Below are 27,947 nucleotides of genomic sequence, written 5' to 3'. Positions count from 1 at the left end.
TGACGGTGAAGAACAATGAATATGATGAAAATTAACATATTTACCTGTTCAGCATCCAAATGAACCTCCCCGCCAAAGGACACAGAAGCTTTAACCATCTTTGAGAGTAAATAAAGTTCAAGTTCAAAATTGCTCACATCATCATGAAGTTTTGATTCTATCAGAAGCACAAATCCAGAATAAACCTCATATATAACACTACAGGAGAAGTCAAATTTATAAGCCTGAAGAGTGGTCCCTTCAACTTGTTCTTCCCAAGTTCCAGATAAAGCTCTGATCGCAGTTCTGCCGTGCAGTTCCTTTCTTTTTGTTGATCCTTTAAGACCCGAAAAAGTGCCATCAAATTATACATTAAAAGCATTAAAAGGAGATTGGAAACAGGGCATCTAGTCAATGACCAAGTAGAAGAAACACATACAGAAATATCCCTTCAACGCCTGGCCAGTTACCAGTCAAATTCACAGAAAATACCAGGCAATAGGAACGTATACAAGTTTGATTCTTCTCTTTTGTGAAAAATAAGAACTTTCATCAACAAAAAGAGAGATACATGAGGGTTGCATAAAGTTGAATCACACAAAAACCAAAGAAATTAAATAGGAATATAGGTAAATAGACAATTCAAGAGGTCTATAACGATGAATATAAATACAAACGAGCTGATTATTGTTTGGGCATCATAGCTACAAAGGACACAGTTCAGTGTCACTTCTTACATATCTTTAAAGAAAAAAATGGTCATAGGATAAAGAAACTTTTTATAGCACATATTTGTACCATTATATTTGGATGTACCCAATGGAGAGATGACACTTTTTAAGGTTTCAAACAAGTAGGATTTTTCTAACAAGAAACCATTTTACCCAGAGTAGAAAATGTTGTACAGATTTTATTTATCAATGAAATGTTTCTTATCTTAAAAAAAAAAAAAGTTAAACGGCCCCTCTGGACAAGTTATACCCTTTTCCATTTATCGAGTTTCAAATGGACTTTATCTATAACAGGCTGCCAAAAAGACTGCTGTTTAGAATAACCACCATGAGGTAAGCCAAGATATATAAAGGCAATTACCAGCCTCCCAATTCAGCCTTGAAGAAGTAGAGATCAATGTAGCCTCATCAATATTGCCTCCATATAATGCTTACTTCTCCCAATTAACTTGCTGCCCTGAGCACAATTCGAAGAGAATATCTAACATGGCTTCTATTTTTTATTCTAAAATCTTTCAATCCTGCAATCATAGACGATACCTTTCTTTTTGTAAATAAGGATAAGTAGGACGTGGGGAGTTTGAAAGGGTTGCTTGTAGAAGAGTTAGATGAACCCCCCCCCCCCCCCCCCTCCCCCGAGTGGTTCCATGATTGTAAACATCTCTCAACTTTCACAATCATAGGAGTTCAAAAGGATAACATACGAGGCTTGTACTTTTTGCGAGATTGTGGAGTGCATAATGAATCTAAAGAATATTTAAGGTAACAGATAGCCTCCTAACAATGAAATGCATTGAAAGAAAATGTTGCACTAAGAAAAATAAATAACGAATTCTGCTCAATATAATAAAAATCAAACAAATCAACATAATGGACTTACTGTATTGCCTTTCTCTATGTACCAATGAAGCCTATCAACAATCTGCATTGCAGAAGACATTTTAGTATTTACAAGGACTATGAAATGGAAAAAATAATGAGAGCGAGAAAAAATTAAACAGGAAAAATAATGGAGAAAACACGTCCATATGTCTGGACAGCAAAAAAGACCGGCTGCTAACAATTTCCTTCTGCTATCACACATTGATGTTTTATAAGAGACATCATCAGACAAAAGCGAAGTAGAAACAGCTTAGGGACGGTGAAAAGTGAACCCCATCCCAAAAAAACTAATTGCAGAAAATTTGACCAATTGTTGTGATGCAAAGAAATTGGATAATTGCAAAAGAATTGGCTATAACTATGAGCCCACCACAAGGAGATGAGTTGTAAATTTCCACCAAAAGAAGTTATATCAGAAGACTTAGCTTCAAAAAGTTTAAAGTTACTTTCAAGCCAACGCAACTAAAGGAATGCCCCGACAGCATACCCCAAAGGACTTCAACTTCACTTGAGAAAGCCAGTCATCAATATGATTAGAATTAGAAAGACAAGCGGAAATCTGAAGGTACTAAGCAGAAAGCTTCTTCCCTTGGAAGCAAAGAAGCAATGAGGAAAAAGGTGATAAATATTGTCCTCCTTTTCCATATACAAACTGCATATGAACAGGCAAAAAGGTTAAACCTCATCAAATTCTGAAGCCTATCCTGATTATTAAGACTCTTATAATCTCAGGACCATATAAACACTTCCATGTTCTTTGCGATCTGAAAATTCAATACACTTTTAATAAGTCAGGACATCAAAGAAGTATTCACTTTAAAAATATTCATAAATGCCTCCTCCCACTTTGTGAAGAGGGATAATGTGAAGAAACTAATTTTGCAAGGGGGTTCGGGTGATACCCAGTACAGAAGAGAAGTCCAATTGTAAAAAAAACCATTTCATTTATAAATGAAATCTGGGGAAAACCCCAAACACCTAAAGGAACTTATAGAAGAGAAGGATGTCCAATTGTTAACTAAAATAGATTATCTATAGAGAGAGGGGGGCTTAGCTTTACACCAAGGAAAAGAAATAGACAGAACAAATTCCATAAAATATTTGAACAAGAAGAATCATGAAAAAGCCACTTATTCCTTTCACCCCACAGATACCAAAAGAACGCCGCATGTCAACCAAAGTGTCATCTTTGTACCACCAAAGGGTTGACCCACCAGAAGAGAAGCCAATGTGTCCAAAATGTTATTAAGACACGTATAAGACCATCAAAAAGCCTAAAAAGAATATCCCAAAAATTGGCAGCAAGAGGAAAATGGAAAAACAAATGGATCGAAGATTCAGCGTAGCAGCAACACATGTGACACCAAGAAGGAGAAATAGACATATAAAGCATGCAACGTGGAAGACAATCAGCAGTATTGATGGCACCCCAACTAAGATCTTAAAGAAAAATTTTCATCGTTTTAGGAAAATCTATCTTTCCAAATCACAGAACAAAAATCAGACAATAATGGATCAACCGTGCCCACTAAGTCAGCTATAAGGGATCTAACAGTAAAACCAGAAGTAGGATCAAGAGGCCACAACCAAGAATCCAAATAGCAGTGCAAGCTAACAGCAGCCAGGTGGAGAGATACTAAGGCCCTTTTGACCAAGTGGATTCAAAGATATTACAAGCAAAAGTTCTCTGTTGGGTGGAAGGTGCTCACAGCTTATTATAGCTCCTCACATTTCCAACCAAAAGCCTATTCTCAGTGTCAAGTCTTCCTCATATATCCCACGGAAAAGGATTATAAGCTACTGCCTATTGTCATCTTCCTTTTTCCCATATTTCTTTCAAGATTGGAATGGGTCAATACTTTGTTTTCAATCCACTTGGAGATCAAAAGGAACTGGATGGATCTTTCTTGAAGCTCATGGAAAATCAGGAAGAATGTTAACCAAGTGAGATGAAAGTAAATTTTCTTTTATTGAAGTATTGAAAGGGGCCACTCACTGTCAGTTAAATGCAGAACAATGTGCAATAAGTTGTGTTGGGTAACCAATATTTATGGACCTACTGATTACAGAGGGAAAATTCATTTGGTCAGAGCTGCTCTCCCTCATTGGTTATTGTATAGAAGCTTGGTGTTTGGGAGGGGATTTTAATATGACCAAATCAAAGGGGAGCGATTTCCAGCAAGTAGAATGACTTGTGGCATGAATGAGGAAATTCAATAAATTCATTGAAGAATGGAAACTCATTGAAGTTATTTTACTGAACAGAAAATTAACATGGTCAAGAGAAGGAAGAGTAGTTTTGAGATCATTGCTTGACAGATTTTTAGTTACTTTTGACCGGGACAAGGCTTTTGCGAACACACGTGTAACTCGTCAAGTAAGGATCTCCTTAAACCACTTCCCTTTTTTATTAGAAGCAGGGGCATTCGAGTGGGAGCCTTCCCCTTTTCGATTTTGCAACAGCTGGTTGCTAGACAAGCATTGCTGCCAATTTATTGAAAATTCATTAACCACAAGCACTCCTCCGGGCTGGATGGGCTTTGCCTTATCAACTCAACTCCAAAACATTAAGGGTCAACTCAAATCATGGCATTCAGATTATGAAAGAAAACAGAAAAGTCATGAAGAAACCTTATTAAAAGCCATCGCACTAGAAGAGAAAAAATATGATCAACCGGATACGTGCACAGGGGATCACTTATTGTTAATAAGAGAGTGGATCTTCTAGCTCTTTGTAGAAGGGAGGAAAGAGATATAATCCAGAAAACTAAGTTGACTTGGCTGAAATTGGGGAACAAAAATATGAGTTTCTTCCATCGTTCTCATCGGGGGAAAAAAAAAAAAAAAAAGAAGTCTAATTCCGAAGCTTGTTAATAATCAAGGAAACCCAACCACTTTATTCTTTGAAATTGAACATTTAATACTTGATTTCTACAGCACCCTCTATGAGAAATCTCCTCACACCTCCGTTTTTTATTGGTTTGTAGTTTCGCAGATCAAAATAAAAGGCTTATTTCAAAATTTAGTTTGGTGGAGATCAGGGCAGCATTAAAATCAATGGGAAGAAACAGAGGCTCCAGGTCCGGATAGCTTCACAGTAGAATTCTTCATCAAATTTTGGGATCTCCTCAAGGACAATCTTTGTAAATTATTCAATGAGTTCTATGGGACTGGGAAACTAAATGCATGTAAAGGAGAAATTTATTTGCTTGATCAAGAAAAAGGAAGATGCAGTAAAGGTAATTAATTTCCGGCCCATAAGTTTCACTACTTTGCTGTACAAATTGATTGCAAAAGTGCTTGCTGAAAGAATGAAGATAATTATGCCCAGTATTAGAGCTCTCACTCAAAGTGCCTTTTTGGATGGCCGCCAAATTCTGGATCCTGTACTTATTGCAAATAAAGTTGTGGAGTATTATAGGTCCAAAAAAAGCAAGGATGGATTACAAACTGGACCTTGGAGAGGCATTTGATCGAGTTGATTGGGGTTTCTTGGAAAGAATTTTGAAGCAGAAAAATTTCAATCATTGATGGATCATCTCTTCGATCATGGATTGTGTTGTTTTTTTTTTAAGAGACACAAGGCAAACTCTATTATAGAAATAATATAAAAACTGAAATAATATACCCCCAAACACCTCTGTTTCAATTTAGGCATTAACAGTTCTAATTATGCACTATTTTAAGGCTGTTGAAGAAGAAATATGTAAGTTTCAAATTAGAACTTGCTCAGGTACCAACAAGCTACAAAATCTTTTGGCATGTCACTTGTTTAAGTCAGAAAAGTAAAAATCCTCCATCTCATGAACTCCCCCAAATCAAAAGTCAAGTCTCCCAACAACAGTAGCTTACGCTTCATAGCTCATTGCAAGACAAACAACTGAAATGAGTTTCTAAAACCCATTCTCTTTTTCTATTACTGCATTCCACACCTGTCCGACCACGGTGCTGCCATGATTGATCCAAATTTTCCCAAGTAACTGAATGCCTTTGCATTGCAATTACTCATCCCCCCATGTTGATATTCCGTCCATTCCAATTTCAACTATTGGGGATATTTGTAACCTTCCAACTCGATCTTGGCTTTTAGATTCCTTTCTATTAGCTGAAAATGATGCCAAGTTAGGCTTTAAAATCATCTCCTCTACTTCTTTCTCACCAACCTTTTGGAGAACAGCATCCATGTCTTCAATAAGATCATCTCCGAAAAGCTGTTCAAATGGCACTTCAGCGTCGTCAATAACACCAATCTGCCTTTCCCCTTCCTTCTTTGCTTTCTTCTTATGGTTTTCAATCTTGGTAAGTGTCTCCTTGTGTATTGGCAAAGATGGCTCCTTATTGCTTTTTGTTCTTTTCTGCTTTGAAGTCTTCTTTTCCTTATCAATATCATTGGTACCGAGATTTATCTTATTGTCAAGAGATGGAATTACTTTCTCCTCCCTGGTGACCTTATCCATCTTACGTTTTTTGCGTTCCAACTTCCTGTCCACATCAGCACCATTAGTATGATCAAGTTTGCCATCAGTGCCTTGAACAGACGGGTGTGTTTCAACATTCCCATTCAGTTTTCTATCCTTTTTCTCTTTTTGACGATCTAGGCTCCTGATTGGAGTGTCGTCTTCTTTATCACTCCCATTATCATTCTCATTCTTAATGCATTTATCAATTGATCTCGCATTCAATACACGCAAGCCTGGAACCAGTCGACAAATCTTTTTATCCAATAGGATTCCCTCGAACATAAATATTCCTCAGATAGCCTAATGAACTCAATACCTTTAAATCTGACCATCTCATGATGACATTATTTCCCAAATCCAAATTCAACAACTTCTTGTTATGAGCCAAAGCATTGGGGAGCATCCTGATTTCATTGTGAGCAAGTCTAAGCTCTTTAAGTTCGATACAAAACTTGAGGGATTCAATAGATTGATGTTTGCAGTTAGAAAGGGATAGCTTTTTCATTGATTTCACTTTCAACAGAGAATCTCCAATACTGTGGATTGGATTTCTAGAAAGAACCAGAGTATTCAGGTTCTTCATCTGATCAAGCTTGCAAATAGAAGCAATCTCATTGTCATTCAAAATCAAAGCACAAAAGCCAACAAGGGGTCTAATTTCGTCCATTGACCGAAGCTTATTCTTTCCCGCATTTAATACATTAAGTCTAGAAAGCCCTTCAATTCCTTTTAAGTTATCAAGTTTGTTTTGTACAACTGAGAGCCACTTCAAATTGGTGCATGACTCCAACCCCTGAAGCGATGTGAGATTGTTGAATGTCAAATCAAGCTTCTCCAAGTTTTTGAAAAGGGACAAACCATTTATATCAGAAAGAGCCTTTTGATTGAGCTTGAGAGTAGTGATGGTGAGTGGGTCTTTGGTTTTGTAATCATTGAGAACTTGCTGTATATCCAAGCAAGACATAGTCGTGAAAACCCTAGTTTTCTCTGTTAGGAACAGACACTGCCTCCGAAAACGCCTTCAAACTCCGCTGTCTCTGCTGCTTGTGTGCTGGATTGATCATGGATTGTGTTAAAAACCCTAAGTATTCAGAATTCGTCAATGGGAGGCCCAGAGGAAGAATTCAAGCCTCAAGAGGGTTAAAGCAAGGGGATCCCCTTTCCCTCTTTCTTTTCTTCTGGTTAGCGAAGTGCTTAGTAGTTTCATCTCAAATCTACACTTGAACGGTTTGTATGAAGGTTTCATGGTAGGAAAGAACAATGTTCATGTTCCCCTCCTTCAATTTGCAGACAACACCTTAATATTTTCCAAGTTTGATGAAGTTATTCATGAAAACGTTAAAAAGACGCTTGAAATATTTTAGTGTTATGGGCAAAAGATAAATTGGGAAAAGTCATCTATATGCGGAATTAATATTGGGGAAAGTAAGATCTCCTTAGCGGCATCCATGAGGAATTGCTAAACATTCCTCATGCCAAAAAAATCTCTAATTCCATTGAAAGAACCATGGAGGAACTTCTTTTGAGAAGGGAACAACGGTAGCAAGTTGAACCACCTAGTGAAATGGGAATTAGTTTCCAAACCCCAAGGAGATGGGGGCCTTGGGCTGGACAAGCTGAAATTTAGAAACATTACTCTTCTTGCCAAGTGGAGGTGGAGGTTCATGGCAGAACAAAACTCTCTATGGTATAAGGTGGTTTGTAGTATTCACGGGAGTAGCCTCTTCCAGTGGCACACAAGTGGCAAAGAAAATTCAAGTTTAAGAAGCCCTTGGATAAATATTTCTAGATAGTGTGGCAGCTTTTAAAGTTGGAAAGGGTGACAAAATTTTGTTTTGGTTGGATCCATGAATGGATAGAATTGCTTTGAAGACCACACTCCCAAGCTGTACAGAATTGCCCTTAAACCAAAAGGCTCGGTTGTAGAACATTGGAACGCCTCCACTTCCTCTGGGTTTCTTGATTTCAGAAGATTGTTAGGAGCTTGAAATCTCTAATTTTCAACTTCTCCTGGGCTCCTTGGAAAGGACAAGATTATCCAATATTGAGAATAAAAGAATCTGGTTAATGGAAACTAATGGGGTTTTTTCAGTAAAGTCATTATCGAAGCACTTGTCTCTTGCCACTCCGATGGACCTACAGTTGGAAAAAAGCCTTCAGAAATCTAAAAGCCCGAGGGTAAGTATAACTCTATCGATTATGTTGTTCAGGAGTTCAATTTGTGCATCCATTATGCAAAAGAAGTTACCCACTCATTATATTTCGCCACATATATGCCCATTCTATCTCAAATTTCATGCGGAACTCCAGCACTTGTTTGAATGTGTATATGCTGCCAAGTGTAGGAGTAAACTCTTTCACACCTTTAATCTCAGCTGAGACCTTGATAAAGAATGCAAGAATAATGTTAGACAGTTACTTCTTGGTCCGGTTATGATGAAAAAATGCCTCCTTGCTTTGGTGCAATACCGTCAAGGAAATTTTGTTGGAACTGTGGTTTGAGAGAAATCTGCGAGTCTTCCACAATAAAGCCTCCTCTTGGTTCAATAGATACGAGTGCGCACGTCTGAGTGCCTCTTTGTGATGCTCTCTACGAAAACAATTTAAAGACTTCTCTATGCAATATATCTTACTAAACTGGCAGGCCTTTTAACTTTCCTCCTTGTTGATGATTCAGATTTGGCTCACAGCCTCTGGTGTTTCCAACCGTTTCAGAATCTTTCTTTGTCTGGCTGTATTTTTAATTCCTAGTCTGGTTAGAAGTTGTTTCTTATGTCCTTTTTGAGTTGTATTGGTTGTGGTTAGTCCTGCACTTGGACGTTATTAGTTGTTCTATCTTTTTATTATGTAGGATATGATAAGGATACTAAGAGGGTGTCAACTTAGCTGGGATGCTCAAATGCACATCCTTATCCTTGGTTTGAATGCTCATCGTATAATCCTCTTATACTATAAGATTTAGTTTCATTGTTCATTTATTAATAAATGAGGTTGTTTCCTTTTCAAAAAAAATCTAAAGGATCAACTTGTTTTTCAATCTAAAAAAGAAAAATCAAAGCTCACACAAGTGAATCCAATTAAAGAAGGAAACTCCAGTCAAATAAATTACAACCTAGAGGACAGATGAAGAAGAAACTCCTCAATCATCTCCGTGATCTCTGTGTCTAATGTTTTTCAATGCTCAAGGCATAATAAAGCACAATAGTCTTTTAGGGCTTAAGTGCAAGGCGTTAAAAAAATGTGGGTTTTTTTTTAAGGTGCAGTCTCTCTATATATAATACAAGATAATATAAAAATACAAGATAAAAAAGAGGATAGTTGAATTGGGAATATAAAAGAAAAAAAATAAAAGTAACCATAGGAAAAAAAAATATTCCATTTAGGCCAAGCAAATTTTATTATTTATAATTAATATGGAAGGAAAAAACCCTAATAATTACTTTTTTAAAATAATGAAAAAAAAAACCCAATGCCTAGGACTTTGGGCCGTAGGGCTTCACTGAAAGCACCACATCTGATGCACTTGTGTGCAAGGCGAGGCACTATGCATGCGCCTAGGAGGCTTTCTAAAACACAGCATGTGTCTAGCAAAAGGAAAGTCAAACACCTCATAGAAACAACTCCAAACTAACCAAACAAAGTCATGATTCAAAAAGATATGATTGAAGTCTTTTTTCTGCCCACCAATACAGAATGTGAAAAAGCAGCCCTACAAAAAGGATCATCTTTCTAAAAACCAATCTAATCTGTAAAAGTCTTCCTCTTTTCAGCCTCCTCATAGTGTTCTTCCTCCTATGATCTCGAGTTTGTCTTGGTGCAAGTTTTTGGTCGCCTTTTATTTAGAAGGATGTTTAGTCTTGTATTTGTATTTGTATTTCCCTGTACTTCTTTTGTGTTTGTTTTGCCTTTAGCCATTACTCCTTTGTTACGGGTTTTAGCTTGGTTGGATATGATGAGGGTGTTAAGGGGGTGTCAACCTAGTTGAGATGTCCAGGTGCACCCCCGATCCATGCTTACATGCTCATTGTATAATTCTTTTGTATTATGAGCTTTTGTCTCATTATTATTATATTAATATTAATAAAGAGGCTGTCTCCTTTTTAAAAGAAATATCTGTAGAAGTCTTCCATGATTGACTTACCACAAACAGAAGTGCTAAGTCTTCTAGAAAAATTTTACAAAATCTCTAAAAGAGGGAACTACATTCTTAAAATTTTCACAAAAGCTCCAAAAGAGGGAACTACAAGAAATACTTTTAGAAGGATTCAAGCTCCAAAAGAAAAACAATCCTTCTCCTTCGTATTAATATCAAATGTCTTGTTCGAGGATACAAGAGCCACTATGTCAGTTGCTTCTCTATCAAACAACAAATGACAGAATCCCAACAATATCCTAGAGCTACTAAAACGAGAAAAGGCATCTGCCACCAAATGATTCAGCATAAGGAAAAAGATGTAAACAGGAAAATAGAGAGCAGGGGCCGAATGTCTAAGATGAAAGCACAAAATAGTTCAAAACTTCGAAAACACAAAATATTAGTCAGTATAAGACCATGCTTTGTCAAAAATTTCGTCAAAGCAGCTGAGCAAATAAAAGCCTAAGAAACTTCTTTAGAACAGTGCAATAAGAAATTGTAAGCACCTTCCACTTAAATATGTGGTTAAGAACTTCAGGCTCACAAACAGCTTCTGCATCCTCAATGCAACATCCTTCCTCAAGCTTGCGCAGAGCAGCTCGAACAACCTAACAACCAAAACAGTAGACCATTAAGGGATAAGAAACCACAAGATCACTTTAAGGATACAAAAGTTAATAATTTTCTTACCACAACTGACCCTTCCAACTTCCCCATCTTAATTGTCTTGTCCACTACATGTTTTAAAGAATATGCATGAGTAGATGGGACTTTGTGCTTCTTAATTACGTCTTCCAAAGTAATTGACGATGCAACAATTTTCATCATGTCCATTAACCTAGGTTAAAAGAAAGAATATTTTAGAAACAAATCCACTTTACCAAACATGCAAGCGTGCACTTTAGGGAAGTTTATAACTGTTGTCATTCCTTAATTCGTTTTTTAAGGGTGAGGGCATCAAAACCAAATGTGAAGTACAAATGGCAGTTACCTCCTCTCCGAATTGGCATCTAATAGGAGCATCCCACTTCTATCCTCCTTGTAAATCTTACTTGGATCAAATCTCTTGGTTGGTATGGCAGACTTGCCAACTAAGGAGGATTTTTTCACTTTGATCGTCTTATCAATGTCCATGAGGACAGATTCTCCTTTTTGATTCAAAGAGTTTCTTGAAATGTTACCCAATTTCACATTTTTAGACTCAGAACTCCACAATGATTTCGCAGTCACTTTACCAAGAAGCTTCCCATCAGATGAGGACCTCTCAAATGATTTGGATACTTTTGCAGCAGATTTTCCCTGAAGGTCATCTGGCATAGATCCCTTCTTTGATACAACATTCTCCCTACTCCCACGAAAAACTATCGTCTTCCCTCGTCTTGTATCACTGATAGGAAGTTTCCTTTTCTGAATGGGAAGCCTACTCTCTTCAAGACCAGGAAATTTTATATGGTCTCTAGCAGGAGTCTCAATTTCTTCATCAATCTCATGGTCCCTGGTCAAATTAAATGAAAAAAAAACATTAATAGGCCAATACTGATTAAAGGAAATAGTAGTAACAGCTGACACAGCAATCTTACAAGCAATATATCAAAATGCGATTAGGTAATAGCTTTTCCCATGCCCTGGTCGGGGTTTCACCATCCTCAGAACCTTCAAAAGTGATTTTCCTAACAAAAACAATGCATTCTTTAACCAATTAAGCACCAGAACTTAAAAAATTACACTCTGATTCACTATATAGAAATTCAAAGGATACCTTGGTAAGCATTTCCTGTGGTATGATTTTGGACACCGTCGACAAACAGCAAACTGTAGTTCCCATATTTTCTTATTTTCGCCGAGCGCACAAACAGAGCACTTATGCACAGGGCATGAGAAAGATTCTCCAGATGCAATCTTCTTCTCAAGGTCTCCAGCGGCAACTTTATTCTCCGGATGAAGCAATCTTGAAATACATTTAGGATGATAAAAATAACCACAAGTTGCATTTACGCATTGGAAGACCTAAAGAGCAATAGTAACTCATATTAGGTAATAATCAGAGACTGATGTCTAAAATCATAAGTAAATCTCTTTTTCTAACAAGAAAAGCATATGTATATTCAACAAAAAAAGCCAAGAAGGACCATCTAAGAGGAAAGGGTTGAGGAAACCCCCACCCACAAAACTAATAAAGAAGAGCCTAGCAATTATTAATACTCATTAAAAGATCTAATTACAAAGGGAGATATGAGCTATTGGCAAAATTAACAATGTGTTAGAAAGTTGCTAACAAGAACAAGATATTAATTTATTATAATGAACTATAAGAAAATACAAGATAAACCCAAGTATAAGGCACTTGGAACCTCCCTCTTGAGTACTCTCACCCAAGCCCTAAATCACTCCACATAATAACCTCTCTCTCTCACTTACCCTCCCTCCATTTATAACAAGATGTAACCACCCTAGTAACCACACATAATAGCTACTAGTAACCACACTTACACAATAACTACTAGTAACTTCCTAAGTATCTAATTACCCTTATACCCCTAACCCTATACTAATCTAATTACCCTTATACAATATAAACCCATGTATACAAATGTAGGTATCAAACACAATGCTAATAAATAAATTACATTAAAACTACAAAGATTCCAAACCTACAAACAAGAAACTAGCAAAAAAAGTCAAACAACTCAAACCCAATCAAAGGGTCGACAAAATTATGAACCAAAAGATTGTGAAAAAACTCTAGTGTAAATGTAAAGATGGAAAGGTATTAGGGTTCACCTAAGTTCATTATGATTATAATAAACAAAAACAAATTAATAAAACAAAAAAAAAAGGAGCCAATGTCTATATTGCGCAGGATTCATATAGTAAATATTCATACAATACGTGAAGGATAGCCATTTTAGTAGTGAAGTGTATGGTCAATCGATTTTATACCTACAATGAGTTATTTTTAGAGGAGTTTCATTGAATCTTTAACAACTTTCCAAATATAAGCAGAGTACAAATAAACTTGACTTTGTATTACTCTCTTTGTATAACTCTCTTGTACTTTGAGTGCATATTAATAAAAAAGATTTGTCTCCGTTTCAAAATAAATAAATAAACTTGACTTTGAGGGTGAGTATTTTTTGTTTATATGATGATAAAACCAATTTCAATGAGGAAAAAAAAAAGAGAGAATAGGAGGCTAACCAAAAGCCAGCCCACTAAAAGGAAGGGAACCCTCTAGAAAAAGGGACCCAACTATGCAAAATAACACCTATAGAATAATTACAAAATTCCTTCGAATTCAAGGCCCACAAAGAAACATGATAACGTACAAGGGACCAAATCTCACTGGGGACCCTCTCCCCACCCCTAAAAACCCCATTGTTCTGCTCACCCCACACCACCCATAAAATAGAACACACCCCCATGACCCAAAGGAAGTGCCCTTCTCACTGGTCAGGGTTGAGAAGGAACTCCTCAAGCAACGCACACACATCTCTATGTCAAGTCCCCCTAACGCCAAATGTCTAAAACAAAGAGTTCCAAACCAAGCTGGAAAACTCACAATGCCCAGAATGTGGTCCAGATCTCCCTCCCTTTTCTACAAAGAATGCAACAAGAAAGGACCTACAAGCGAGAGCATCTTCCTCTTAAGCCTATCCATCCTGTTTTTTTTCTTTTTACGGTCGTGTAAAACTTGCCAACTAAAGAACTTAACTTTCCTAGGAATCTCAATCCTCCACAGCACAAGAAAACAGATAGACCTAGGGGAGAACCACTTCACCCACGTCTAAACGAGTGGCCCTCAAGTACCTCTATTGTTTCCCTATAGGAAAAAGCACAACAGAACCCAAAAGAGAGGGAATACGAGCTCCTAGACCACACGAGAATATCAGCAACAAAACAGTGTTTGTGATCAAGAAAATGATACGAAAGAGGGAATAAGAAACAGAGAGGTCTCTCCCCCATCCAATGGTCTTCCCAAAAGTAAGTATCTCTCCCCCATCCAATGGTCTTCCCAAAAGGAAGTATCTCTCCCCTTCCCCACCACACAATGAATGAATTGAACAAAAGCAAGGAGATCTTTCTAGAAAATCTACGAGAATTTTTCGAACAAAAGATAATTCAGTATTTGTCCATACATGAGGGGAAGACTTCCACTTATAGAGTTTTAATACAAGTGGTGGTAAAAAATGGAATTAACCTAAGACTATGACCCAGCTAACCACATTCTTCTTACATCACCACTTTCCCCTTCTCCCTCCTGATTCAATTGATGCAATCAAGCTCTCTTTCAACCCTAACATCATTTCCAATTAAATCAACTCAGTTGACATCAATTTCATGAGGATCGAGCTCGTGCCATTTCTTCGAACTCAAAGAAAAGCCTCATGGGTTGGCAAACCACCATCTGAAGTGATTCTTTAGACTCTATCACTTTTGAGTTGGTAGCAAAAACATATTCAGGGGACTTGATGTAGAGTGTAGAATAATGGGGGCCAAGGCTTCTGCTGATTATTCAAGTCAAGATATTAGTTTAAACTGGAGTGCTCTCATCTCCATGTAATTGTTGATGGCAACCGTGGATAAGATGGCTCTCTTCCTCTACTACACTTCATAGTCTTGTTTTGCTATTTTTGAATATTCTTGGCGATGGAACAAAGATCAAGAACTTTTCTATTGATGTAGTGAGAAGAAACAACAAATGTTCAAATGAAACAGAAAATCTGGAAGTTGATAAAAGGTAAGTTCTCTTTGTTATCCCTCCTCCCCCCTCCCTCCTGCTCCCTTTTCGGTTCTCTCTTTTTCCAGTAGCCTCACAACGACTACTTTTCAGTCTAACAACGTTAGCCTCCTGGTGAATTCTACCCACAGACCAATCACTAAAGGTCTGGTGGTTGAGTTTCGTTTTAATTGCACAGGGAAGCTTAGAAGTGAGACTGCAATGGAAGTGGTAAGTTACGAAGTTCTTCAATCGTATTATCGCATTTGGTCAGAAGACGATAGCTTCCTTGTCAAAGATGTGAGCTGGTGCCTGAAAGCATTATCAGTGTTATTAAGAGGCCCAGCAGATTGTTTCTTCCAGAAATGGGGGAGTTAAACCAAGGAAGGTTGAAGTTGTCAAAGTTCAAGGCAAAAAAGGGTTGGGTGTTATGTTGTGTGACCTATGGCCATTTTCAGGTGGACACTCCTTCATTCGAGTGTGTTAGGGAGAAGACAAACAGCGGTGGGTGGCATTTCACAAAATGCTGGAGAATTTCCTTTTCAAAACCAGAGTATATAAGTTGGTATTCACATAAAATTGCCACATCTTTTAATCCAGCCCAGGCTAAGAGTACAAGCTTCACAGATAAAGTTAAATCGGATGGTAACTTAACCCATGATGAAAAGAAAAAAAAGAGAGTGCCATTAAAGTTGATTATCAGGCTGTGACCAAAGATGAAGGAGAAAGCTCTCAAGTTTCCTCTATTTTGAAGAGAGCAAAACAGAGTCAGGGGGTGACAAATAACTCGGAAGTTATTCAAACAAAGTTTGAAAATGATGTAAGAAGACTAAGAGTTAATTGGGTAATTAGGTAATATTCTAGATTAATTCCCTTTTTAGCCCCATTTGTAATAGAAGTCTTCTCCTCTTGTATGAAGCACATTATTCATTCTAATAAAAGATTCTCAATCTTGGTTCTTGGAGGATTTCTCCTTGAGATTACTTAGGCTACATCAGAATAGTTGTGGATAGTTACAATACTCTTTGCGTTGATTATTGGAGAGAAATTCGAAAACTGCTGGAAATCTTTTTCCAAACAAGAATTATCATCAACCCACTATTGGATGAAAATGCTCTTATTAGTTTGGATCAAGGCCTGGTTGAAGATTTCATCAATGAACCTGAGAGATGGCAGGAGATGGGGCCATTTCACCTAAAGTTCGAAAAATGGGATAGATTAAAAAACAGCCAGCCGTTGGTAATGAAAGGCTGCAGCAGATGGTTAAGAATTGGAAACCTTCCTCTGGACTACTAGTGTAGAAAAACCTTCGAAGCCACCAGAGAGAATTTTGAGGGTTTAGAAAGCATTGCCACAGAAACGCTTAATCTAACCAATTGCAACGAAGCAAGAATTCAAGTTAAACCGAATTTATGTGGTATTATACCTACTACCACTGAAATTACAGACTTTAATAGAAGTAATTTTTTCTTGAATTTTGATGATATTGAGCCTATGGATCCCCCATGTATTTTCAAGGGAAGTCTTATTGTTAAGGATTTTCAAAAACCCTATTGATTAACTAAGGGTTAGGCAAGCTTTGGAAGATGAAGATGTTAATGTTTTGTTCTTCCCTCAAGAACTTGATGTGTTTAAATCCACTAAAACAGCTCCCTCCTTTTCAAGAAATCCATTAGAAGCTTTGAATCAAATTCATCACCCTCACCGGCGCCGGAGGCCGACAATCTGATTGGAAATGAAATATGTCCGTTAGAAATTAATAGGCTGTATCCAAGGAAGAGAGAGAATTCAGCAGAAGATATCTATGCATTTAATTCATTGGGCTTTGGTCTAACCTCAAATGGTGGAAAGCTCAAATGGGGCTACTTTCCAGCCTAGTATGAACACGAAAAAAGCTTTAACAAGGAAAGAGAATGTGAATGGAAATGATTCTCTGCAAAGTAATTGTTCTGCTTCCATCCGTAAGGGCACGAAAAAGAAATTTAAAAGAGAGCCTGTTGTAGTTCCTCCGTTATTCCTCCCAAAAGACAGCTCAGCAGCATTAACTAATCACTCAAGAACCCTTCCACCTTCCAGCCGTGTTCTCATATCTTCCTCTGCCTTGGAATCCAACTCTTCCTTGCCTTTTTCCAACCAATCAAACAGTACAGTGAATATAGCATTCCAATTGTCCAAGGATAACTCGAATAATGATCTTCTTCAGTCTCCATCTCACAATACGAGTGAGTTCGAAATACCTCAGAAATTTCCGGCTAACATTTGCTTGCATCAACGAATGAAGAGAAACAAGAAGTGCAAGATTCCTAAAATGTCTCAAGGAAGTTCTTATTTGGTTAAGCCTTTCCGAAAACACTTGACCAAGAAAAGGACTTCTTTTAGCAATTCTTGGACAAAAATCACAAACCCTGACTTGCTTGAGGCTGTTGTGTCAAGATCCAAGTCCCTGGCCTAAATCAAAACAGGTCAGCTTCTTTACCTTTTTTGAATAAACCTGGTTCCCATTTCGGATGTAATTCCCAAGAGTCTTTCAATCCTCCTTCTGTGCGAGGATTACATAGCAATTTTCAGACTTCTCATAAAGGTACGAAAGACTTTGATGAAGAGTCATTGGCAAGTGTAAGCAGTGAAGAACAGGAAAGAGGACAATGAGGAGATAGAAATTACAATAAAATGCCAGTTGATATGAACAAGGCTTTAAGTATTTTATTCCAATCTGAAGAGGTTCAATTACTTTCCATTAAGAAAAGCTTTCCTTTACTCCACTGTAAAAGAAAAATACATACCTAAAAATTGCATTCCATAGTGGATACCTGTGAAATCTCTTTAGCCTAATCCAAAGGAAAACAGGTCATTCGGTGGATATCCTCAGGGTTGAAAATTGAAGATTAGCTATTGAATTGCATGATGATTTGGACAAAAACATGGTGGCTGATTCTTAGAAGTTTTCAAAAGAAATTAGTCCAGACATACTACTAATTCAAGATTCTAGAATGGACAGCTTCGTTAAAGAAGTCATAGAAAGCATATAGAGCTCAAAAGATGTCGGCCAGATTTTAGTTGGAAGCTTTAAAGATTTTCAGGGACTTTCTTACAAGGTGGGTTGAAGGTTTTTTCAGAAAACTGACATTGCTAAAGCTGACTTCTCTTTGATAACTGGAGTAATGAGTTGAAGGCAGTGCTGGCAAGTTTATGTGGATTGGAAGAAGACTACTTCCAGATCCTCTGGACTTTGGATTGTGTTGGCAAGTTAGCTTTGAGGCAGCTGTTTGCATCTTCTTGGCTTTCATTTTCTCCTATCATCTTGAAGATTTGGATGTGCAGTACTTTTTATACGAGTGGAGTGGGCTAATTTTGAGAGAGTGTTTAAGTATTGCTTTTTACTTAGCTTTCTACTGATGTACTGTATTGTGTGGCTTTGATTAGCTCGTTTATTTTCTGATTCGGACTCGTATTTAAGTTTCCATCATATTTATGTTGCCCGATTATAGTCTTTGTTTATGTTTTAGCTTGTTTTTTCCCTTAGTTCTTTTGGTTTTGGTATAATACTCTTGTACTTTGAGCTTTAGTCTCATTATCCTTCATAAAGAGGCTTATTTTCGTTTCAAAAAAAAAAAATCTTGGCAATGATTGTAATTTTTAAGTTATTAAGTTATTTGCAAGTTTCTTTTCAAGGTGTTGATGGTACTAATGGGGTGTCAACCTAGTTGAGATGCCCGGGTGCACCTCCTGATCCACAGCTTTATGCTTGTTGTTTCCATTGTACTTTGAGCATAGTCTCATATCATTATTTTAATGAAAAAGCTTGTTTCTTGTCAAAAAAGGGTGCTGGTGCTGGTGCTGGTGGTTTCAAAGGGTACATAATGGTGTACAAGTTCGATGCCCTCTCACTGATGAAGGCAAGGCGAGGGCTTTTTTTCTCAAAGAAGAAAGGAGTGGGGAGTGGGGTGTGGGTTTTTTTTGCTTATGAAGCATGAATACTCCATGTGAAGCAAAAAATCGTATCAAATACGTATCAAATATCAATACTCCTAAATACTTCCCATATACATATCGGATAAGTGATTTGACATATTTGCTTTTAATAAAAAACAAATATCAAATGCACTTCTGAAGTGGACACGTTGGACCTTCTAAAAAGAAGGCATCTAATCTTTCCCAATCCAAACTAGGTAGCATATTTAAAAAGCCCATTGCCCCCACCCAAAACTAAAAGGAAAAATATTTAAAAAGACCAAACTAGAATCATCTAATCTTCATCCATCCCGCCTAAGTCACACAAAATAACCCACTTAAATATCTTTAACAATTCAATGAAGAAGTTTTTCATTTATCCTCGTACTTCTCTCTCTAATCTTCTTCTCCTCTGTCATTCTAACTCTGGTGCGCCAACCTTTTCTATTCTATTCCATTGCAATTGTATTTCAATATTTTTTAAGAGAAATTGTATTTCAATACCTTTGATAGTACTTCTGGTAAAGTATTTTGTAGTATTGTCATCAACTAGACCAGTGTTTTAAAAAGCGCACTAAGCCGCGCGCCTAGGTGCGCCTAGGCTCAAGGCGCCCACTTGGAGCTTATTTGTGAGGAAGTGCGGAGAATTCTAAAAAGCCCAGATTAGGCGCGCGCCTCAAAGGCGCAAGTCGAATTAGGAGTGGGCTATTTTTATAACTTATGGGCTGGGCTTTAATTATAAAAAACTATTATTATCTAAATTTTTTAAACCTATTACGTGAAAGTGAAGAAACAACCCTTCACCCTTCTCCTCCCGCGCATGAATTTTCTTCAACACGACTCTTCATCTACTTTTTCGGTTCTTCCGTTCTGCTTCTACTTCAAAACTTTTTGCTTCCTTTTCCACCCTTCTTCTTCACACAAAACGTCAACAAATCTATTTGGTGCTGCGGCTGCCATTACTCTGTTTTTTGGTGCAAAAACAGAGGAAAAGAGAAGACAATAATATTCTGCTTCAGTTTTCACCTCCTCCATTTCAGCTTTATCGCGGGTGAGTATCTCAATCGTACGTTGTAAACTTTTTGCCTCCTCTTGGATTAGATTTAAATTCACATCAAGTGAATCTCTTTGTTCAGTTAACATCTGCATTGCTTTCTCCTTCTTCTGTAACTCTTTGACAAGAACATCAAACTCCATCAGCATCCCACTTTCTTTCACCACAGCTTATTCAATTCTCATTTGAAGCTCAGAAATTCTCTTCCCGTTCTCTTCCTTTTCCTGTTTGAAACAGAATGTACTCTGTTTTAATTGAGCAACTTCCTTCTCTAACTTCTCAAATCTCAACCTCCATTTCCAGCCCATTTTTTTCCTTTTCAATCTCACCTTTCTCCTTCATTTTCACATCCACTTTCCTCTCTAAATCTTCAATTACCCTGCCTGATTCCTCCAACAACTTCTTAATCAATTCATTGTCTTTCGTCAGATTCACATTCAAAATCTCACATTCCTTTTTTTCACTCAACAACTTCTTCCATTTCGTACATGCTTTTCAAAGGATTATTAGTTTTTATCCTTTTACTTTCATTTAACATATTGATTGCTCAGAATGGTGAAAAGAACAAATATGGATGAACGAACTTGAAATGTTTTCTATCTATTGCATCTTTTGGCTCTATTGTCATTTCCTCTAATTTGGTTGCTAAGAGAATGGAAGGTGGATCCTCTCTTTCATTTTCGAGAACTAAGTTTCCACCTACAATTCCAATGAAACTCGAGAGGAATGAGATGAAATATAGCAGAGGATTGAGATAACTACAATCAAGTTTTGACCAAAAGTCTATATTTCATGCTAAGCATAGTGGGCTATTTTTTTAGATGTCGAATTCTGAGTATCTCTCCTTTGTTGATTTGACATCTTGCATTAAATTTCATACTCTACTGTGACACTTTGTTGTGTCACAGATTCATTTGGTTCTAGTATGTTTTGGTCTAAGTTAGCTATCAATTTGCTGATTTGACGGCTACGAACTACATATGTCGTTTTGTGTTTTCATAGCGTGGTATACCCATTGAGTGACTATTGGTTTTGTCTCTTGACTTATTTATTGTGTGCAAGTTTTGGACATCTTCTTCTTCTTATACTTCTCGACCACAACTTCCTTCAATAACCCATCAAACTCAACCTTCATCCCATCCCTCTCACAACACACTCCCCTCCAATCCTCCATTTATAACAGCTTCATCCCATCCATAGATAGCTTCTGTTTTTTTATCTTTTTATAACAGCTTCTGTTTTAAATAGCTTCTGTTTTTTTTTTTTTTTTATAACTTAGATCATAGATGGCTGATAAAAGTTCAAGAAAAAATCCGGCATGGAAATATGGTCAATTGCAAAATGACCAAGATAAAAATACGTTTGTCTGTGGATTTTGTTCGAAAGTAACAAAAGGAGGGGTATATAGAATGAAACAACACCTCGCTGGTGGTTACAGAAATGTCACCGCCTGTACAAAATGTTCGGATCACGTGAAGGAAGAAATTAAAGAGTACATGTCCAAAAAAAAAGAGATTAAAGAACAAAGAAATCTGATTGTGGACATTGATGTAGAAGATTACGGTATCGAGGATGAAGATGAAGGGAGTGTTAGTGTAAACAACATAACAACACCAAGGGGCCCGAGCTTGAAGAAGCCAAGGCAAAAGGGTCCAATGGATGCATTTTTTACTCCTAACCCAGAAACTGTGGTTCAAAATAGAAAGGACAAAGGAAAACAAACTTCATTGAATGGGGCATACAAGAAGGAAATGAGAGAGCACACCATCCAAAGAATTGCTCGATGGTTTTATGATGCAGGAGTGCCTCTGAATGCCTGCACATATGATAGTTTTGCCCCTATGATTGAGTCAATTGGGCAATTCGGTCCTAGATTGAAACCACCATCTTATCATGAGTTAAGAGTTCCATGTTTGAAAAAGGAATTAGAAGCAACAAATGAGTTGATGAGTAACCATATGGCAGAGTGGGCCAAGGTTGGATGCACTGTTATGGCTGATGGATGGACCGATAGAAGAAATAGGACATTAATTAACTTTTTAGTTAACAGTCCTAAAGGCACCATGTTTATTGAGTCCATCGATGCTTCATCTTATGTGAAAGATGGAAAGAAGATGTTCGAGTTATTTGATAATTTTGTAGACCGAATTGGAGAAGCGAATGTTGGACAAGTAGTTACCGATAGTGCCTCAGCAAATGTGATGGCAGGTAAGAATGTAGACTACTTACAAGTTATAACTTTAATTTGTTAGATTTAGTTGAGTTCTACGTTAAATGTGTACTTATTTTCTTTGTTAATAGGGAGATTGTTAGAAGCAAAGCGACCACAGTTAATATGGTCTCCGTGTACCGCTCATTGCTTAGATTTGATGTTGGAGGATGTATACAAGATCTCGAATATTCGAAAAGCATTGAAAAGAGGCATGGAGATTAGCAATTTCATATATGTTCATCCTGGATTGTTAAACATGATGCGATGTTTTACTAACCAAAAGGAGTTAGTTAGACTAGCTAAGACTCGTTTTGCTACTGCCTGCATTACATTATCGAGTATACATCGTCAAAAGAATAATCTGAGGAAGATGTTTACTTCAGATGAATGGAAGAATAGCAAATGGAGTAAGGAGCAACAAGCGAAACGAGTAGTTCAGACTATTTTGTTGGCTAGTTTTTGGACTACAATTGTTTTCACTCTTAAAGTATCTGGCCCACTAGTCCGAGTTCTTAGATTGGTTGATGGCGAGAAGAAGCCACCTAGGATATATTTATGAGGCCATGGATAGAGCTAAGGAAGCTATTGCTAAATCCTTTAATAATAATGAAGAAAAATACAAGGACATTTTCACCATAATTGATAAAAGATGGGAGCTTCAGTTGCATCGTCCCCTGCATGCAGCGGGGTATTATTTAAACCTGTCATTCTATTATCTGAATCCTAATATCCAGAAGGATGATGAAATAGTTAATGGACTCTACTCATGCATAACAAAAATGGTTGCTTCATTGGAAGTACAAGACAAAATACTTGCAGAACTAAGCAAGTATAAGAGAGCTGAAGCATTATTCGGACAACCTTTAGCAATCAGACAAAGGGACAAAATATCTCCAGGTAAATTTCAACTAAACGATTACTCAACGATACTAGCAACAAGTTCTTCTATTAATATATATTTTTTTGTTTGTGCCTATAGTGGAATGGTGGGATAATTTTGGACAATCAACTCCAAGCTTGCAAAAGTTTGATGTGAGAATTTTAGGTCTTACTTGTAGCGCTTCTGGATGCGAGCGTAATTGGAGTGTGTTTGAACAAGTTACCTTTTCTCTCCTTAAGTACATTGAGAATGAGAATCAAAATTTGTTGATTCACTGATAATGAAACTTTCTAATTTTTCAGCTTCATAGCAAGAAACGAAATAGGCTTGCTCAAAGTCGTTTGAATGATCTAGTGTTCATCAAATACAACACAGCATTAAAACGTCGATACAACCTACAAGATATTGTCGATCCCATCTCCTTAAAAGATATTGATGATAGTAACGAATGGTTGATTGGAAGATTGGATGACGATTCTGAGGAGGATGATGAGTTGGTATTTGACGATGATTCTTTAACGTGGGGTGATGTTTCTAGAGCTGTCGGAGCAAAAGAACCATCATTCTATTCTAGAGCTAGTACCTCTAGAGCAAAGACTAATGTTTCATGTTCATCCTCGTCTACCACGCAACGCAAACAAGTAAATTTAGATGACTTCGATTTGGAAGAAGAAGATACTGATGGCAATAAGTCTAACGAAGGAGTGAATGAAGACGAGGATCAATTTAGTGATGATGAGTTTGATCTTTAGGGATGAACTTTTATTTTGATTGTTGACTTGTTGTTGAATACTGGGTAGTTTTCTGTTGTGTTTTGTTGTTTAGGCTACTTATATTGGGTACTTATATTTTATACATTGTTGCTCTGCTACGAGTGTGTATATATATATTTTCTTTTCTTTTTATATATAGTGCGTCTTATCAAAAAAAGCTCACGCCTTTTTTTGCGCCTTGTGCCTAGGCTCCAGAGGACCAATGCGCCTTAGTGCGCCTTGAGCCTTTAAAAACACTGAACTTGACACTTCATGTCTATTAGTGCATTACATTTAGCATCTTTATGTTAAATCTGCATATATTTGATATTCTCTTAATTAAAATAATGTATCTTCAACGTATCCATATCCTAGTTTTTCAAAAATTGGCATATCATTTGTATCCTATTGAATTATCCTATATTTGTATTTGTGTTCATATTTCCTACATTTTTTGTTGGAAGAGGAAGAAAAAGGGAGCTGGTGGGCTTTTCCTTTAATAGCAACAACGGTGAGCGGCACAACAATGATGGAGAGGGGTTGAAGGAGGAGAGGAGAGAGAGAATTCAATAAAATTAAAATTAGTATTTTATTCAACTTATTTATATTAATTAATAATATTTTTATTCATAGTAATTACCACATGTAGATCCTGTTAATAAAGGGAGCAAAATCAAGCATTTTTCAAATGTAGGAGACTCGATTGTTCAATTTTCAAACTTAGACAACAATTCAAAACAAACCTCAAGGATCAAAAGTGTAATTTTCACTTTGATATCTTGTTCAAATTGGATTTATGACCCATTTTATTCCCGCAAAGACACCTTCCTCTCTCTCATTCGTGTTTCTCTCTAAGAAAAACATACCCCGCAAAAACAGTGTATATTGAAAGTAAAAAAAATCAAAAACATCCAGTAAACATTATTAATCCCATACCTCAGCACCAGAAGACTGATCAGATGAACCTAAATTCCCGCAAGCATAGCACTGGTGCTGTTTGTACTCGCAATTCTTGCAAATAAAGGTTTCAATTGCCTGCCAGCAAGCCCATAGATATTGAAGAAAATTAACAAAGGGAGTTTGCAAGCATAGAAAACATACATGAATATTATCATACATCTACTTCTTCTTTAGAGAGACCGAGCGAGAAACAATCACCATCCTCTTCAGTTGCATGAAAGGACCTCATGCACCTCCCATCACAGCTATAAGAAAATCAAAATAGCTTATTAGGCTTAGCTTGATGCTTCTACTTGGGAGAAAATTTCCAATGACTTCTGTAATTATTCATTAGATCATATTATTTTGAACTAGAAACACTTTTGTGTGTGATTTCCTGGTCGAGCTGTCATTTCTATGTCATTCTGAGAAGAAGGCTAAAAGGGAAGGAAATTCCATCGAACTATGATTTTAAGAAACAAACAATTTTGCAAAGCCAGTAACCAACCTCGATAATTTAAAGTAGGGGAAAAAAACAATATGTGTATTGTGAAAAAAAGGCAGAAGGTATATTAAAAAATAACAGGAGAACAGGTATTGGCAGTTGAGATATGAAATATTACTCTCTCCAAAGAAAAAAAACCTTATCATTTAGTTAAAATCGGACACAAGATCCATAAAATGAATTATCAAATATCAATGGATCACTTTAAACAAAACAGAAAGGAATGCACTACAGAAAATGAATACTTCAACATTTCATCAAAAATAATGAAATATACAAAAAGGAAACCCTAAAACCAAAGAAGATACTGAAAACTATAGAGAGAGAATAGGTACAAAAAATTTAGAAAGAACACTCCAAGATGATGCTACAAAACTATGTACCACCATGTATTTTCTTGGCCTTTTCTCTAACAGGATGCCATCTAAATGAGAGAGAAGAGAACTTCCATGACTACTGGAATAACTGTGTGAATTTGAAAGATGATGATTCTATGTTTTTAACCACCTCAAAAATTCACAAAACATATATTTCAAAAGTTTTGTTTTTTTATAGGGATAGTTGCAAATTTAGCAATTAAATTCAAAATAATTAAGTATATAGCAACATTTTTAAAAAATTGCAAATATAGCAAAATGTGTCAAATTCTATCAATGATAGAATCTATCACTGATAGACCATGTTATAAAAATTGGTCTATCACCGATAAATCATACGAGTCTATCAGTGATACAAGTCTATCAGCGATAGTTTTGCTATATTTGCAATTTTTTTAAAATGTTGCTATATCCTTAATTATTATTCCTCAAATGGTCATCCATTACGATTACCCTTTTTTATATTTATGAGTGTCCAAGCTAACCTACGTGCACCTCAACTTATTTCACAAGGAAACCATATGGGCTCACAACCTTCTTTTGTCAAAATTTTGTAGGATTAGATATGGTAGGCAGCATACATGAGGGTTTGAACATATTCGTCATAGCACCTTTTAACTTTTTTCGCAGGTCCCAATAACCACGCCCAATGTTGTTTACAAGTATTTCAAAATATGAACCTAGAATCGATGTTCCAAAAAGCTATTGAGGCTCACACCTTGAGGCTCATCCTGAGGCAAAATTCTAAGTTTTAGCCTTGAGATTTACGACGACCATAAGAGGCTTACACCTCTCATAGAAGAAGCTAACAGCTTTGTAAAAATGCATCAAGGCTTAAAATCTATGTGCCTCATCTAGTGATAAAAAAAAATAGTCATTTGCCTAGCTTCTTCAAAAATATCAAGGTTTAAGTTGTGTCAATATGAATTAGGATTACTTTTGTTGTTGTGACTTTAAAAACACTGAAGGCAAAATTTATACTATAAATCAATCCTATTACATATTAGTAGTTGTAGTAATGATAAAGATATCCTTTAGAATTTTTTGATCAAGTGAAAATTGCAGGGGTGAATTTTCTCTTAGCACTTTTACATGACAATCATGTTTAGCACTACTTGGCTATTTATACCAATTTAGGATTTTCAAGATGTTTTTATTCACTTTTTGAGGCTTACTCCTCGGCCTCTCCAAGAGGAAAAGCCTCAAGGCCACCTCCAGCATTTTAAAGCATTACCCAAAATGTTCATCTGATAACAAGGAACAGAAAACAAATACCATATAATGTTGCCACCATTATCACAAAATGCACAGACAGAATCAAAGACATCATCATCACTTTCCTCTTCAACAGCATCATCACTTTCCTCTTCAACAGCATCATCAACCATGTCTTCATCATCTGAATCATCAACTATAAAACTTGGCTGCATATTACGTTGAGCATCCTGAAAGAACAACTGTCCAAGCTGAAAATGAGAAAACAGGAGAGTCCTTGTAGGCATGCACTTGACAGCAAAAATGAATTACCTCATGACATGACATTCTCTTAACAGGCTTCTCTTCAAGGAATGCAAGTAAGAACTGTTCAGATTACAAACCATCAAGGTAAGAAGATCATCTAATTCAGTACAAAAGAATTCTATTAAAATATGGCTCAAGAAAAATTGACTCATGCCACTGTAGACTGCTTTATTATATTGAAAAGTTTTCATTGAGAACACTCTATTGTCAAAAGGTCTTTGAAACCAAAGCCCAAAGAGAAACACAGAACCTCACCAAGGACCAAACCGCACAAGGGTCTCCATTCGCACCTCGAAACACTCTACTGTACCTCTCCCACAACCAAACACACACCCTACGAATCACAAAAAAACAGCCTCACTTTAAAAGACAAATGGAGGAGGAACTCCCCAATCATTGAACGAATATCCCTCTGGCGAGCAATCGCAATATCAAACTCCTAAAAGAAAAACAATTCCACGCTGATCTCACAAACTGACACCCTCGGAGAATGTGGTCCATGTTTTCCTCCACCTTTCGACAAAGGATACAATAGAAAGGACCCATTAACGAAGGCATTTACAACATATAAGCAGCAGTGATGTGGGGGAAGGTTGGGGATCCAAAAGCCAAACCCTCCAAATGGAGTTTTCAAATAGGTCATCTATTTAGCAAAATCTGGTTCTTTAGCACAATGTTAATTGAAGATACCCAAAATTTAAAAGAATTCCTACTTAAAGGTTTTATTCATCTATCTCCTGCCCATTATAAGCTTAAATATTTCTTTCCAAACATAACTCCATACAAATTGCAAAATGAAGCACATCCGTAGATAATCTTCCCTATCCTTTGACTATAAGCCTAAAAGATTGG

At 36.8% G+C, this 27,947-nt stretch overlaps 2 protein-coding genes across 15 annotated transcripts in view; both read right to left on the bottom strand.

The window, feature by feature from the left end:
• Positions 1 to 27,947, bottom strand: part of LOC116404584 (protein ENHANCED DOWNY MILDEW 2-like) — a 34,244-nt gene continuing 6,297 nt past the window's right edge. For 7 of the 14 annotated variants that reach the window (XM_031887521.1, XM_031887522.1, XM_031887524.1 and 4 more), the window contains 12 exons: positions 27,102 to 27,155; positions 26,850 to 27,031; positions 24,871 to 24,958; positions 24,690 to 24,788; positions 11,947 to 12,194; positions 11,768 to 11,857; positions 11,179 to 11,682; positions 10,878 to 11,025; positions 10,694 to 10,795; positions 1,591 to 1,632; positions 419 to 525; positions 1 to 316 (listed from right to left, as the gene is read on the bottom strand). In XM_031887521.1, coding sequence (XP_031743381.1) covers positions 241 to 316; positions 419 to 525; positions 1,591 to 1,632; positions 10,694 to 10,795; positions 10,878 to 11,025; positions 11,179 to 11,682; positions 11,768 to 11,857; positions 11,947 to 12,194; positions 24,690 to 24,788; positions 24,871 to 24,958; positions 26,850 to 27,031; positions 27,102 to 27,155 — 1,740 coding nt within the window. In that variant the 3' untranslated portion in view covers positions 1 to 240. Of the gene's footprint in view, positions 317 to 418; positions 526 to 615; positions 1,232 to 1,358; positions 1,488 to 1,590; positions 1,633 to 10,693; positions 10,796 to 10,877; positions 11,026 to 11,178; positions 11,683 to 11,767; positions 11,858 to 11,946; positions 12,195 to 24,689; positions 24,789 to 24,870; positions 24,959 to 26,849; positions 27,032 to 27,101; positions 27,156 to 27,350; positions 27,430 to 27,947 lie in introns of those variants that run through there. The other 7 variants (XM_031887533.1, XM_031887535.1, XM_031887528.1 and 4 more) reach the window with 7 other exon arrangements.
• Positions 1,762 to 9,357, bottom strand: LOC116404585 (protein phosphatase 1 regulatory subunit 7-like). The gene has a single exon (XM_031887536.1). It carries the CDS (start codon positions 7,014 to 7,016, stop codon positions 6,309 to 6,311), a length of 708 nt encoding a protein of 235 aa, XP_031743396.1. The 5' UTR covers positions 7,017 to 9,357; the 3' UTR covers positions 1,762 to 6,308.

The sequence above is a fragment of the Cucumis sativus genome, chromosome 6, assembly GCF_000004075.3.
Source record: "Cucumis sativus cultivar 9930 chromosome 6, Cucumber_9930_V3, whole genome shotgun sequence".
Lineage (NCBI taxonomy): Eukaryota > Viridiplantae > Streptophyta > Magnoliopsida > Cucurbitales > Cucurbitaceae > Cucumis > Cucumis sativus.
This window is presented reverse-complemented; position numbering and strand designations above follow the sequence as displayed.